The sequence below is a fragment of the Seriola lalandi genome, unplaced genomic scaffold, assembly GCF_002814215.2.
Source record: "Seriola lalandi dorsalis isolate HSWRI2012SDOR001 ecotype SW California unplaced genomic scaffold, Sedor1 jcf7180002052122, whole genome shotgun sequence".
Lineage (NCBI taxonomy): Eukaryota > Metazoa > Chordata > Actinopteri > Carangiformes > Carangidae > Seriola > Seriola lalandi.
In genome coordinates, this window is record NW_019522675.1 from 17,567 (window position 1) to 33,247 (window position 15,681).

At 39.6% G+C, this 15,681-nt stretch overlaps 1 protein-coding gene across 2 annotated transcripts in view; it reads right to left on the minus strand.

Moving 5' to 3' along the window:
• LOC111650053 (arf-GAP with coiled-coil, ANK repeat and PH domain-containing protein 2) overlaps positions 1-15,681 on the minus strand; it is a 51,471-nt gene that overhangs the window by 9,499 nt on the left and 26,291 nt on the right. For both annotated transcript variants that reach the window (XM_087172200.1, XM_023399834.2), the window contains exons 9-17: positions 11,834-11,908; positions 5,190-5,302; positions 4,464-4,515; positions 3,586-3,686; positions 3,317-3,422; positions 2,682-2,890; positions 1,604-1,673; positions 1,253-1,347; positions 696-898 (exon numbers count right to left, since the gene is read on the minus strand). In XM_087172200.1, coding sequence (XP_087028326.1) covers positions 696-898; positions 1,253-1,347; positions 1,604-1,673; positions 2,682-2,890; positions 3,317-3,422; positions 3,586-3,686; positions 4,464-4,515; positions 5,190-5,302; positions 11,834-11,908 — 1,024 coding nt within the window. The remainder of the gene's footprint in view (positions 1-695; positions 899-1,252; positions 1,348-1,603; positions 1,674-2,681; positions 2,891-3,316; positions 3,423-3,585; positions 3,687-4,463; positions 4,516-5,189; positions 5,303-11,833; positions 11,909-15,681) is intronic.

A 15,681-nucleotide genomic window follows, 5' to 3' on the forward strand; every position in this document is an offset into this window, starting at 1 on the left:
GGGGGGTAGGCGGTGAGAGCAGGGGTTAGTACAGAAGCACAAAACGGCCACAAGAGGAAAGGAAAGAGAGAGTGTGAAAAAAGAGAAATTGAGGAAGAGGAGAGAGAGGAGAGAAGGGTGAAAGCACAGACAGTTAGACTACCAGCTCAGCTGACACCAGAGGAGACTGACTACAAGAAGCAATGGGAGGCAAAGAAGGCTTAGACATATGCTGCTCACAAAGAACACACAGTATGCCGGGTGGGTGGACCCTTGTTCACAGCAGTGCAAACCATATACAAATCATATACAGCATATAATAGAAGCTTTGTCCTCCTGATGCAGTGTAATTTGTTTTTTAAGAAGCACTAAAAGTTCTGTTACTTACATGTTATAACAAACATTCAAACTGAAAATGGTTTAGGAAACAGGTCATTTGGGTTGCAGAAAATAAGAATCAATTTGTTTTGGAGGATTAGAGAAAACGATTAAACCAAGGGGTAAAAACTAACCCAATAGCCAAGCCTCCATCAACTGATTTTTAATAACTCAATTCTCAAAATACTTGTTTTCAAACATTACAGCTTGTTGGAGTTGGCGACCCATCCAGCTAAAATCCAGTACGCTGTCTGGTCTAAATGAGTTTTGTTGCGAACTAGATCGTGTATATTGTTTGAAAACACAAGGGTGTGTTTTACATTTATTTTTATGCTGACCTGTCTGTCCGGAGGCATTTGAACCAGGTCGGAGTTTGGGGGTAGGAGGAGGCGGTCTTGGGGGAAGATGCTCAGAGCTACTGCTCAGCCTCTTCTCCTGTTTGCTCAGAGTGACCACTTTGTTGCGAAGCTCCTCGTCTGACGGCCGGCGTACAAACCGGCGGTCCACGTATTTGGCTTTGATGTAGGCCTCTACCTCATGTCTGGTAGAAACAAGAAGCATAGATGGTAGATTTTTACTACCATTTCTCTACTCCATCCAGGCACAGTTTGATACAGAAGGTGTACACCAGCAGCAGACTGGGAGTTTAATGTATCCAGATTTAATCAAACTCATATATATTAAGACAGTATTACCTATATTCTATTGTATTCTTTTATAAAAATTGGAAAGTCTCCTTCACAATGTCAGAAACACAAAAAGTTCTTAATACAAAAGAACAAATCCAGTGAGAAATTAATCAAGAGAAGAAAATATTCATACACATATTTATTTACCTGCAGAATTTATTTTCTTTAGGTCTGAAAATACCAACATATATCTTGTAGGACTGTACCTCGGGTCTCCTGGCTGTGGTTTTCTGGCTCCTAGCTCCTCTCGCCGAGCCTCATAGATCTCGTTGATCACTTTGTTTCCCAATTCACACATCAACTGTGAAAAAAAAAACAGCGAAAGATTTGTCAACACAGCTGGATAATCAGCCAGGCAGTAGAGACTTAACTAAGTTACACATGCTAAATGGATCAGACAGTGGTTGTCATCAGGAAACAGTTAAAGAGAAATTAAATGTGTGCCATAAAAATATATTAAAAGTTAGCAAGAAAGAACTTAATAAAAGAAAAGACTTTCAGTTTGAGCTGAACAGTTCAGGTACATTGTTTATGTACATCAGCTCTTCCTGACTAACCTTAAGCAGTTCTGGTTCCCATGTGTCCAAAGTCAGAGACCGAACCTTAGAGAAATGCACTCCAAGACTCCTGCGGATGAAAAAAAACCAAATACTTTTTATTGTAAGTGGGCCACAGGGTTAAATGCCGTAAAGTCAATACTTTTCATCATACAAGTGTAGTTAAGGTTTTAGCCACAAGGTGGAGGTCATCATATTTACAGATTTAGCAGAACTGATAATGAAAAACCCTGTATGTACAGAATGCACTTCTTAAATGAATGGCCAGTACTCGGACAGCACTATGCCTTTATATACATGTATCTTAAAGTTTTAAAAAATATAACTAGAAGGAAAGTGGCAGAGATTTACAGATGTCAAAAATTGACTAATTTATGGGATTATAATTTGTATAATCCTTAATCCTTCCTTAATCCTTAATTAAATGAATAATTTAATAATTTTTCAACCCACCCTGGTTTGGAAATCACAATACAAATCCTACAAAAGTAATCGCATTTACTTTTTTAGGTTGTAGTGAGAAAGTTAAGCCTGATTCCCGTGTGATTTTTGCTTTACATGGAAAACATGAGGTCTGACCTGCACACTTATTTGGCCTGAATAATAATTAAATATTTTACCCTGCTAAGTAATTAAACATTGTCACAACATCCTAAGCAGACTGGGTGTTCACATCAGTGTGTTTACATTTCAAAAATCCCATAAGACCAGAACATTTTGTACATATACTGTGATGGAAAACATTTTCCATAACTAAAGCGACCAAAATGAACTTAAAATGAACTCTATTCCTACAAGGTGATAAATAAATAAACATTAGTTCCTTGAGCTTATTAGTTACTGTGAGTTTCTCCTTTCTAGAAACACTTCAATGTATAAGTTGTTTAGTTAAGAATTGATTGACTTTGTGTTTTCATTTGTGATTTTGCTTTTAATTTGATATTCTATTTATCTACATCTTCCACATCAGTTTATTATTGCAGGTCCTACTTTGATATCATTTTTGTATGCTTAACTGTTTGTGAAAAGGCATGTAATAGGAATTTGCTCAATAAAACAATAAAACACAGTACTTTACCTGTGAATGCCAGAACACTGTATACAGAGGGTGATGCCCAGATTGATGCTGGCCCAGCGGGGGTCCGGCTGGCCACAGTCACAGCAGCAGGCATTGCCCGGGATGGCCAGGACCTTCTGCAGGGCGCTCTCTCCTTTGAGCGATCTCTCCTTTGGCTCCCCACTGGAGTCCAGACTCCCTGTTGATGTGGACGACTTCCTGTCCAGCTTCTAACATGAGAGAGATGGGAGATGTACACAGTCATCCAAAAGAGGAACTGATGATTTATTAAGTAAGGACAGGATGAAAGGAAACTTTGGGAAGGAATCCTTTTGGGGTAATTTTGAGAAGCAAACATTTACGGGATACTAAATGGAAAATGACTTAACAGAAATTTAAGCATAGCAAGTCAGTGTTATATACATAAATATATATTAATGCATGTTTCAATACTAGATTATATGACAAAGGAACAAATAAATCATAAAACATAAAATAACTTTCTTTGTTTTCCCTAAGTTTCTCCCGCGTGGAATACTCTTATTTATTTTACTAGCACTGTGGTGAATAGGATGGATGTTTATCTCTTATGTGATGTATTTGTCTATATGAACCATTTCAACCATCGTATCAGTCTGACTGTGTCTGGTTTTTACCTCGCCATCATCTCCCTTGTCGCGGAAGGCGGTGGCGATGCTGTTCTGGACGGCTTTGATCCAGGCCTGTCGCAGCTTCTCTGAGTCTGCCTGCATCATACAGCTCCTGTTGGGACAGAGAGACATCACACCACTGCTGTCTGCCCAATGTGTGTCTATGTGTGTGCATGTGGAAGGGGTTGGATACACTAGCACACCACCTTATTTTTTAACATATTGCTGTGCTCATTAGACTGATAGAGAGCAATACTTCGGTGACTCAAACTTACTTGGTGGGCGACACCACTTCGAAACAGAAGCGACGCTCTATGTCTTCACAGTGTTTGACTGTACATAGCCTAAGGTCCTCTACCACCACTGTAGGGTTGTCCTGAGGGAACAAAACAGCCACTTTGGTTAAACACAATGCACAAACACCACTGAAGGACCAAAGATTTTCCACATAACATGGTAAACGTGCTGCTTTTTTAAAATCTTGCTATTGATCCCTTGCAGTATTTAAAACAGACCTGCTGACAAAAAACAATGACACGGTCCACATCTAACAACCAATTCATCTAATCAAACAGCTGTTACATGTTTGTCTAACTTTGGTAAATATATAATGGGTCGCTGTGTTTATCCTCTGCTGTGAGGGCACAGAGAAACTGCAAAAATTGTAGCGTTCCCAGCCTGAGAGAAGGGGCCATTACTGAATAAACTAGCTAAATGTAATATTTCCTTTGCCTACTTGCCAGTGCAGAGAGTGTCTAACCCAGCTACAAGCTGGTTTTTGTCCAACTGCTGTTAAAATGTAGCAAAAATAACATTTTTCCTTGGTAATAAAATACTACACACAATCCTTTCATCAGTGCTACACATGTATGTTAAATGTACATTAACTTAAATGTTTTTAAATAACTCAGAATGTGACTTGAGCTGCACAATGGCTCAATGGCTACATCTTACATAACAGTTACACACAGAAACACATGTTCACATACAGCTGCGGTTTGTCCTACAACAAACGTTCGTTTTGAATTGGCTGCTACTGCTCTAAAGAGAGGCTACGGCATCCTGTTAAAAATACATGGAGGGATATTTGTGCTGGAAGTCAAACACATGCATATTTGATCGTGGTTGGTGCTCAGGGAGTCACTTGACATACCTTAAATTTCTTCTGGTACACTAGCTGATTGTTTTGGATGGAGAACCAACGTCTGAAAGGAGATCATGAGTTTAATAAAAGCCAAAAAAACAAAGTCACATGCAGTTACCAGTGACGCTCCTAAAAATCACACAATTTGACATACTTTGATATCCAGAGAGAATCGATGAGTAGATGAAACGGTTCAAGAGGTGTGAGACTGTGTGAGCTCATGTTAGAACAGAGTGTATTTAAACACAGTAAACTATGGTATTCTAAAAACCTATATGTGCATTATGCTATATGTACAACAGTGTGTTAATTCAATTATTTCTTTGGAATAAAATTATGAAAGGAACAGCAATATCTATGTGAATGTATGAATATGAATACAACCTGAGTTATATGGGTCAACTTGAAAAGACAAAGGTGAGAGGGTGAATTGAGGGACATGAAATGCATTAAAATTTTCATTCAATTTGTCCACTCAGGCATACCTCTTCCTTCTTATGCTTACTCAATTATATTCCTGCAGTCATTATAAAAATGAAAAAAAACCTTCTCTAAACATGTTTAAAGCACTTGCTGAGGCATTAAAATGTAAAACACCTTTCATATCTCAGTTCTAAATTTTGATGACAGTGCTTGCCTTCTTTAATCCATTATTAGCCCACACCAGCTATTCTTTGTCATTAAATTGAATTTAATGTATTCATAAAATTGCTAATTGAAGTGCGTCTGCTGTACCTATTCCATGTCTTGAAGGCATTGCTGGCCCTCTTAAACAGATAACCCTCCATGGCGATGCCGTTGTCTGCGTCCACATTGTACTCCAGCTTGGTGTCGTCATGCGAGAAATCCTGAAAAAAAGATGGAAAGGAAGGAAAAGAACACAAACAATCACCGTGTTAAAATATTTTTTCTCCCACATTATCCTCGTAGATCTTTTGGTGCTGATGATTTTCTCTGAGGTGACAAATGTGGACTAATAAGTACTAAATGACCTTGTGCAGAGCAGCACAGCCACTGCTCACACTGACCAGAATGATGTTTCACACCATGAACCAGAAAAGACAGAAACAACAGCCTTATGCTTACAGAGTAATAATCTATTCCAACCAATTTATTGCCTGAGAGTCAAGGTTTAATGGGTATGTAACAAAATAGTGGAAGACCTCTAATGTGGAGTTGCACCCAACTTCTTCAAGATTTGCCTCAAGGCTTGAAACGTTTTAGTTTGTCCACCCGTCTGTCTCTGAAGTGAAGATCCAAATGTAAGGGAACATAACAAAGGCCAGGAATGACCAGATAATACATCACCAGCAACAAGTACAGTATATACAACATTGTTTTTGTTTGTGTACAAAACAACAAACCAAAAAAAAAAAAAAAAAAACAATCAAATAAACTAAGTAAATGTCTAATTCCCTCCCCATTACTGCTACACCTGGACAAAAACAAACAATCTTTAAATGAAGATTCTACATTAAATATTCCTGCAGGTATTCAGCTAGATTAGTGAATTAGTTATTGTCCTCCAAAGAGTAAAAGCTGCCAAGCTGAGCTTTCATGCATCCTTTCTCTCACTGACTCTGCTGTAACTCAATCTGCTGTGTTGTCATGGGCCTGTCCCTATAGCCAGTCTATCTTTAACTACCTGAGCTGCTGCCACACTTTCCTAACACCCTCCCAGCTTTCTCAGTTTCAAGTGACACTGAATACCATGATGCTCGTGTGTGTGTGTGTTTGTCCTTGTGGAGTCAAGTTACAGTGTCATCGTCTCCACAACCAATTACAACTAAATATCTAAGTCTGTTACTGTATCGAGCTGGAGAATCATCTTCTAAAAGAATCCAAACTATGTTTCTGACTCAGGCTGGACTGATTCATCTTGACCCTCATGAAGCCGATGAGAGTTAGTGCTCTGATCAAAAATGTTCACCTCAAGAATTAAACGAAAACAAAACAAACCTTTAGAGCAGCATTTATACAGTGAAAGTTAAACACTCCTCTGCCTGCCACTTCACATCACTGATACGTAGTGACCATCTGTTTGTCAGTTCTTAAGTATAAGTTTAAGAGGAACTTCAGTAATTCTATGGCAAAATCAACAGGAAGCAAATGGCTGATGGATTCAAATGACTTGCAAAAATGCAATAACTTTTAAGTTGTGACCAAAACACTGAAAATACTACAAATAAATAAATTCTTATTACAGACAAACCCCAGTGTAGCAAATTCAGTAAGTCAAACAGATCAACATTGATAACTGAGAGTGCTGAGTGGAAATGACCTCAGTCATTCCGCAGGCAGTGACTCCTGTCTCCTGTTTACTTCCTGGAAAGCAGCCATGCTAAACATGCACATAGAGTGGAAATATCAGGACTCTAATGGGTCTAATTCTATACTTTATATTTATCTATTATTTTATATTTCTTAAATCTTTCTTTTTGGCATTTGATAAATTGTTTTCAAATAGTTTTTACCGTGACACTTGTTCTGTCTTATCAGCATGTCAGTCATCTGTAAAGTACTCTGAATTACATGAACCTGTAGGAAAGGGGCTATATAAATAGAGTTTGATCAATTCATTGATAGTGCATGACAGATGACGGCACAGTGACCATTTGTGCATGCATGTTCCCACTCATTGCTGGTGTAAATGTAGCCTGAGCGAAAGCTTAACAAGTTAAACCCCTCTTTCCTATGATGCCATGGTGTAATCAGATGGATGCACACTCACTCACACACACACACACACACACACACACACACACACACACACACAAATAACATTTTCCTGCATGACATACACTGGGACAGGGGAGGTTATTTTGGGTGCACAAGGCGAACAAAATGTTTGTGTATTAAGCTTCTGAACAGAAAGATGATGGAAAGATTCCATTTCAGGAATTCAACAGATGACCTTTTCCTAAAGGTTGGACAAAATTACTGCAATGTGTAGAAAAATAACAGCCTTCAGATTCATCTAGGGCCAGGGAAATCATGACAGTAACACTGACCTCTTTGATCCATGTGTGCGTTCACTCACACATGTACAAACACAAATGCAAACATTTTATGACCCACAATCCCTACGGCCAAAGAATGAAAGACAAAGTGATGCTGTCATGTGAAAACCACCCTGGTTCTTTTGTTTCAACTATGGCTTGAGAAATTTCTGTGACCACTTAGGCCTGGGAAATCATTTTCAACTCTGTTTCATATATTTAAAATCAGGTAGTGGTCAAGCTACAAGCAAGGCTGCTGTTCTTAGTTCCTGAAACATTTTAGAGACACAAGGTTTTCGTCTGACAACAGAGATACGTTCATTTATTATCCAAACAGCCAAAACGGGAAAGTCAACTGCACAGCAACAAACCACTCACTAACATCAAACCAGCAACCTGAGTTCACTGTAGTGGACACTGGCACCAACGTTGAGGCATCAAAATGCATGCTGCATAATCAAGACACATCAAGACTTATGCACTCTACAGATACAGATGCAAACATAAACACAAACACTGCAATGCAGTCTCTGAGCATGAGCAGGAAAGGAATGGAAAGGAGAGGAGAGGAGAGGAGATGAAAGACAGGGACAGGTAGGGCTACAAAACGGAAGTCAGATGGAAATCGATGCGATGACTCTACGTACGGAGGTCGACCTCCAAGCACAAAAGTTGCGGCAGTCTGGCAAAGAGTCGAGCTCAGTCACCTCCTAAAACGTCACACAAAGCAAGAGAACGACACACAGAAAATAAATATGTATTTCCTTACGCTAACACAAAGGAATTTCACATATCACAGATATGCCAAAATAAAAAAATCAAGCACACAAAAGAGATGTACTCACACTAAAGAAGCACAAACATAAACACAGACTATTACTATAAATAGCAATGGGCACAGAGACACTGTCGCATGCATTGACATACAAACATTCTTGCTCAGTGCCTCTTAGTTGCACTCACCAGATACCACACATAGTGGAAACGGCTGAAAATCTTCATTTTTATGGAGTGTGTGCCAAGTTGTGTGTGTGTGCGAATGTTTCCCTGTGAGGCTGATGAATCTTTTCTATCTCAAAGTCGACCTGTGTAGCATCTCAATGACAGTACCACTATAAGCAGCGTGACTTGTCTCTCACCTCCTCCTCTACTGTGGCTCCGTGTGTGTCTATCAAAACTTTCGTCACAGGTTCGGCTGCTCCTCCTCCTAAGGCCTCATGCTCTAAGTGAAGGTCGTGTGTGTGTGTGTGTGTGTGTGTGTGTGTGTGTGTGTGTGTGTGTTGTGGTGTGACTGTTGGGTTAGAATAATTAAGTATACTGTGCAGAGGAGCTCAGGCATCAAACATTTATACTGACCTCAGTTTAACACTCAGCTTTTCCCTTCCCTCTTTTATCTCCATCGTATGTGTGTTACTGAAGTAACCAATCATTTAACCACACTGAATGTCTGTAATTTTCAGCCTTTTAGTATGTATGGCTGTTAAGGGCTTTTTCTCACAGAAAAACAATAAGACCACAGCTGTTTCAACTCCAATGACTTGCCTTTTATTTCTTTATGAGATAAGACAGAAAAATCTTTAAGTCAGCAGCCCATCACTCTCTCCCATAGCAACATTGTGACTCTGTCATGCTCCATGGTCACAGTGCTGCTGCTGAATAATGCACACAGGCAGGCAGGAAGCATACTAAACACAACCTCAGGACCCTCTTCAACTCCCGTGAGGATAGGAGGTTTCATCAATACAATGACTGTGGAAGGGTTTGTGTGCAAGCACAAATAAAATGGAGGTTTTAGTAAAGGTTTTAGTGTCCAATGGCATACAACACATAATGACCTATAATGACACATAATAAAATGATGCGGGGCTGATATGGTCACTGAATCAATAACAACAATTAATCAGTTCCTTTACACGACTTCTAACTCCCAGAACTCACATTCTGGCTCAGACTGAAGTATAACAGAAAACACTCTCTACCGAGTGGAGTTTCACAACACCAGTAAGTAATGGGGACAGCCCCACAAGTAAACAACCTGCGTCACCGACAAAACTACAAAGGCAAGAGGAGGCTTCAGAGACGTGTAGAAGTGTGTTATGTTGCACATTACCCTAATCCCTGAGGCTGATACAGATCATTAGATCAGTTTATACTAAATATAGTTGATTAAAATAGCAGTGTAGGTTCTATTGCAAGTGGAAAATCAGCATGATGGATTGAAGAACCCGTAAGGCCATAGATGTCAAAGTTGCCTTGGGGAATACTGCGGGCCAAATATCACATTGAATAACATTTGTGCACTTTGCAACCTGCAGCACTTGAGAATTATGGGATAAGTAATACATTAGCTTTGTGCTGTAAAGCACAGGATATATACCATATATTGCTTTTCCATTGCACTTGTACTGATAACTACAGGCATGTTTCACTTTATTCACCTCGAAACCTTTGCAAGATACTAAAAAGAAATGTGATAAAGGTCACTGCCAAAAACATTTCAGTTGTTTTGGCATGTGTGAACAGCTGAACCCAACTGAGCATAAAACAAGCAACATGAGTTCAGTGTGGAAAGCCATGTGCAATATGGCATTATGGTATCAAAAGAGACAGACTTAATTCAATTAATCAAACTGAGGTTGACTTAAGCAACACAAGGACACGTGACAAATAAAAATCCCTAAAATGGCATCTTATCATTGCATATTTCCAGTTTAATTTATGATGAACCAGCTCACTCGTCTTCATACAAAAGATGAGAGCTGCAGAAGTGGAGTCTGAGCAGAAAGCAAAGAGTACAGTATCTATCCAACCATGCAGACATGTCACAGGATCAACAGTGAGGGAAGAAAAAGGAAGAGTAGCACAGCTTACCTGCAAAGCAGCCTGAAGTGAGCAATAGAAGAAGAGAGGAGACAAAAAGGGCAGAAGTAGAAGAAAAGAAGACACAATTGGTTAGGAATGTCTGTGTACAAACAGCTAGACAAGAGAGAGCAGTGGGAGCAAGACAACATAAAAATAGCATCAAAGTAAATTGAGGGAGGGGTGGTGGAGGATAGGTGCTCAAGGACAAGCGGAAGCTGGCACACGTACCATCAATGACCGAGCAAGAGGGAAGAGAGAGATAGAGGACAGGACACACAAAATATATAGGGGGAGGAGATGGGGGAAAAAAAAAAAAAAGGAAACGACAGAAGGTACATAAAAAGAAAGACGTCAGAAGAAGAACTACTTGCACACAGTTAGAGACTGAAACGAATATCACTGGAAAGGCAGACAAATTAACAGAAGCCCAGCAGACAACAGCTGGGTAAAGGACTGGCAGATGTTGTCTGGAGTTAATGATGTTAAGCTAAGGGCAATTTATCACCACTACATCTTGTAACATAACAATCCTGCTTAACTTTTATACTAGGGAGGGTTCATGAAGCTCCCAAAAGATCAGTGTCCAAAATTAATAGAAGCTTATGACAAAACGGCTCATATATACCTAGGACATATTTGTGAAATTAAAACTGTATGGGGCAAAAAACACATTTCTTCTATTGCCTGTTTGTAATTTCTTGACAAAACTTCTGGTGTGCCCACATGGAAGACAATTTACTAAAAAGTGTGACTCAGTGGGGATATTATGGTTGGCAGAGGTGCTGGACAGAGAAGGCAGCATGCTGAAACGCAATCTTGTTTGTTTGGAAATGGGTTACCGTCAGCCGTCAATAATGCATGGGCGTGTGGCTGAGATCATCCATAAGGATTACCTTACACCTGAGGACGGAGTACTACCTCCATTCACTTAAATAACAAAGTAAATGGCTGAAATCAGTCGTTTAATATATAAATGTCCCCTAGGGCAAATTATTTGCAATATTGTTTCAATTGGAAATAATTGAATTTTAACATGCTAACAAATTGAGAACTTGAGCATGGAGCATTTTAGCATTCAGAGGGAGTTCAGGGCAGAGGAGCAGTGGTGGCGGTGCAGGAGGTTGTGATCAGGGGGATAAGAGCACCTGGCTGTGGGGTAAAAGTCCTGTAAGATCCCAGCAGAGTGCTGTAGATTTACTTTTAATGGCAGGAGGCATAAGTGCAATAAGAAAGGCTTTGTGACCAAAAGCAAGAGGCTCCAACAGCCATAAAGTTACTACATACACACACGAGAAGCCCAGGCTCAGTGTAGCTTTGCCATGTTGATCACACACTGAGTTAAGTATTTATGTTTGTGTGTTTTTCTGCTGGACAGGAGCAAGGACAACAAAGTGAGCGTTCATTATTTTCCATTCACAATCACCCACCTGATCATGTTATATTGTGATTTATGTGTTCAACAAGAAACCAAGAGAAGATGGGGCCATATTGTGTGAGTGTGTGTGTGTGTCTGTGCACCTTTTGCTGGATGGTGGAGTGTTTCTGTTCCATGTCTCTTTTCTCTTTGGCAGCATCTACCACCAGCTGGTCCAACTGCAAGAGACAGAACGACTGATTAGTCAAGCTTACCAAACCACCTGGTCACATACATTTCATTCAGAAACAGCATTGTCATACGTTTAAGTTTTTATTCAAGACAAAACATGTACAACTTGTTGGATTCTTTTTTATTTTTTTTTTATTTATTTATCTCACCATACAATTACAGAAGACAAGCGTGGTTATCTATCTATCTATCTATCTATCTATCTATCTATCTATCTATCTATCTATCTATCTATCTATCTATCTTTTAAATCAAAGGTTTTTCTTTCGACTGAATTTGAAAGGTTTATGTATGTGTGTGTGCACACTGATGCTTCTTTATTTCCTGTTCCAATCTTGAGAGCAAAAATGATTCCAGCAAATAAACAACTTTTCCACAAGCCACACCGAGACAAGACACACTCTCTCCTCTAAACAAAATGGACTGTGCTACAGAGGCTTCATCATGTGTGAAATTGGATGGGGGGGTGATTGATTCTCCTCGTCTGCGGGAGTAACCATTGCGTGCAGAGAGGAAAAACAAAGAATCTTTTGAGCATAGGGAGAGCAACAAATTAAAAAAAAAAAAAAAAAAAAAAAAAAAAGGAACTTCAATGAAGTGCCGGAGGTCATATGGTGATGCCAAAAATGTGCCAGTTTGCCTTACAGCAGTGAAATTCTACTGTGTGCCTTTTGTCTGTTGCCGCAATGTGACCTAAATCAGCACGTCTCAAGCCCAAAACACAAAAGGATCAGTATCAAATTATAGGTCAATGATTGAGGAGGGGGTTATAGAATTACACGTGAATAAGGGTGAGTAGAGTTCAAAGTTTCAGTCTCCTGTTAAGTGCCAAACTTCGGAGAACTGATTTATCCACCAGGCATTGATTCTTCTTACTACCGACCTACAAATCACTAATGATCCACTGGTTTCTTTTCACTACATTTCTAATATAAAGAAAGCAATGTAGCTTGGTAACAGGTTTGTCAAGAAACTAATAATAGTTGTCACTGAACCAACCTATGGCAACATAAAGCTAAAATCATTATCATTCTCTTTGTGACCCTGTGTAAGCAGTATGTGCCTTAAAATCCCTGATTTATTTAAAACGGGCATACTCGGTATCAGTTGCTTGGCCATAAACATTTGACGCATGGCTCTGCTGAGTGAGTACATATACAAAGAATTTAACAATAAAAATGAAAGAAAGAAAAATAAATCAGTACAGAAAAGAGAAATGTGACAGTAAAGGCATATTGAACATTGAACATGAGTGTTTTGCATGTTCAGTACAGATTTGACAAGCACCAGTGACCACAACTTCCAAGCTAGGGGGCAATTTCATATTAATGGGTAACAGAGAAGCCACTGTACAAAATGATACGGAGGAAGGCGGAACCAAGATTTGACTTCCTCTCTGATGTGGTAAAATGTTTTGTACTGTAGCTTTCATCAGCCAGTATTTTTAGCAAAATAACAGTCTGCTTATTAACAACAGAGTCACAGAGCTTTCTTTCACAAAATACATATGAACATAAAAACGCTACTATTTGATATATTTAGAGAGGACAGCACTGGAGGGAGCTGGATCCTTTGTTTTATTTACAGAGGAAATGGGTGGACGGCAAAGCGGCAGTCTGATAACATCAGATGGGAAATGTTTTTCCCTGTCGCACCATAACAACTAGTCCAGTCCAATCCATGTCATCTATCCGCCTCTATCTGTATCTGTAAAGGCAGGTTTGTGTTTGTGTGTAGCTCTCTGCATATTTTGTGACAGTGACTCAACTTAACTTCAACATCTTATCTATGTGTAGCCCCCGCTGATTTCATCAGCGGAGACAATCGTCTCAAACGGTTCATTCGGTCTCTGTTTGTCACCTACAAACCACAGAACCACACTGAAGCCTTTCACTCAGATCTGTCATGACATGTAACTACGATGACAAGCTGCATGATTCATGGAAAAGATATTAAAGAAACCATCCCTCTGAATGCACATATTCATTCAGCACATGTGTTCAACCCTGAGGCTCTGTGTCATGGAAAGATGCATTCAGCAGAATATCTTATATTTAAAAGCAGTCCAGCTGTTTCCAACAGCAAGGATGGAAAAAATAGCATATTTCACATGAATCATGACGTTGTCATGCAAGTATATTCAAAATGGAACTTCAGTAATCTTAGTTTTGGCTGATTGTGGGTAAATAAAACAGATTATAATATTTCTTTGTTTAATTGACTTGTCATCAGTGCTGCTGTAACTTTCTGTATCAGCTCCAGCTACATACCAGTTCAGTAACTCATTCTCAAACAACCACAGCCACAGTATTGTAAAAGTCTGGTTTTAACCTCCGGAGGAGTATAATATCTTCCTGTTTTTGTGTGACCACTATTCCTTTCATCATCAATGTTTCTAGAGGTTGCTGGGCAATTTCAATTTTCTGTCTTCTGTTCACAAGCAAAAGCAACCGCACTGTTGAGATTATTGTGCAAGACCGCTTGACACCCGTATGCTCCATACTGCACATCTTTTTGACTCCAGGACAGGGTAGGAAACAAGCTCTGTTCATCTACCGCCCACTTCTATCTTTTCCTCTCACCACCCCCAAAGTATAGAACTGATGAAAACCAACATGTGCAGTATTTTCATAAGAGGAAATAAGTGCATTTCTCTGCACTGACATTCAGCCGGGTGCTCTGTCTTCTAAAAAAAAAAAAAATTATTTGTCAGCTTATTGACTGTGAAAGATCATCACATTTTTTTTTTTTTTTTGGAGTGCCACTTTTCCTGACTTGGTTCTGGAGAGTATATACTAGTAAACTGTTGTTGGTTTGTATTCCCACCCTTGATCATTTTCTCATTCGTTACAGGCACCAAATCATATTATCAGACCTGTTGACAGCTCCTCCACACCTCCCTGCACAGCCTCTCCACCTTCTTCAGCTTCATGATGGGGAAGAGAAAAGAAATAATCCACAATCTTCTTGTCGCTGCTTCCCACAGCTCGGCGTCTAATCTTCCTTTCCTTTCAGTCTTGTACTGCTCCAAATTCAGTGCGACAGGCTTACAATCCACACAGCACAGTTATACTCAAGTTGTTCTCAGTTTGAAACCAACCCTCTATCTCTCTTTCCCTCCCTCTTTAGGGTCTTTTTCACTTATCTCCCTTTTTTCTCACACAATCCTTGCTTTTCTTTTCTTCAGTCTTTTGAGTGTTGAAGTCACAAGCTTTACAGTCCATGCCTTTCCATTCTGTTTCAATCACTTTTTGCTTTGATAAGATTACATTCTGCCTCTTATTCCTTCCTAAAATGTGCTTTTGAAGTGGGTCTGTCCTCCCCCTTCTCTGTTCCCGCTACTCTTTGGTTCTTTCTGTCAACTTCTTGATAGTACTAACATCAGATGGGTCCAACTTCAGAGCATGAGGGTTAGAAACCACACTCTTTTCTCAAATCCAATTTGGAGGACCGCTGTCTGGAATCTTCAAATCTGGCTTCCAAAATTGTCTTTTTTACTCTTTGTCAAATAAAAAAGCACTGTTTAGTTCCTTTTTGTCATTTTTTTGTTGGTCCAAACATCAGAAAAACATGTTTACAAGCTGCACTCAGCTCCTCCTTGACTCCTGACTGTGTGGCTGGACTCCTTCCTTCCTTGGTCTTGCACCCACTCTTGAGAAATGCCGCCTTCTCATTCAGCTCTTCTACTGCTCCAGCATCAGAGCCACTAGTTTATATTCCACAACCTTCAGTATCACTCTCGGGTTTCTTTGCTGTGTTC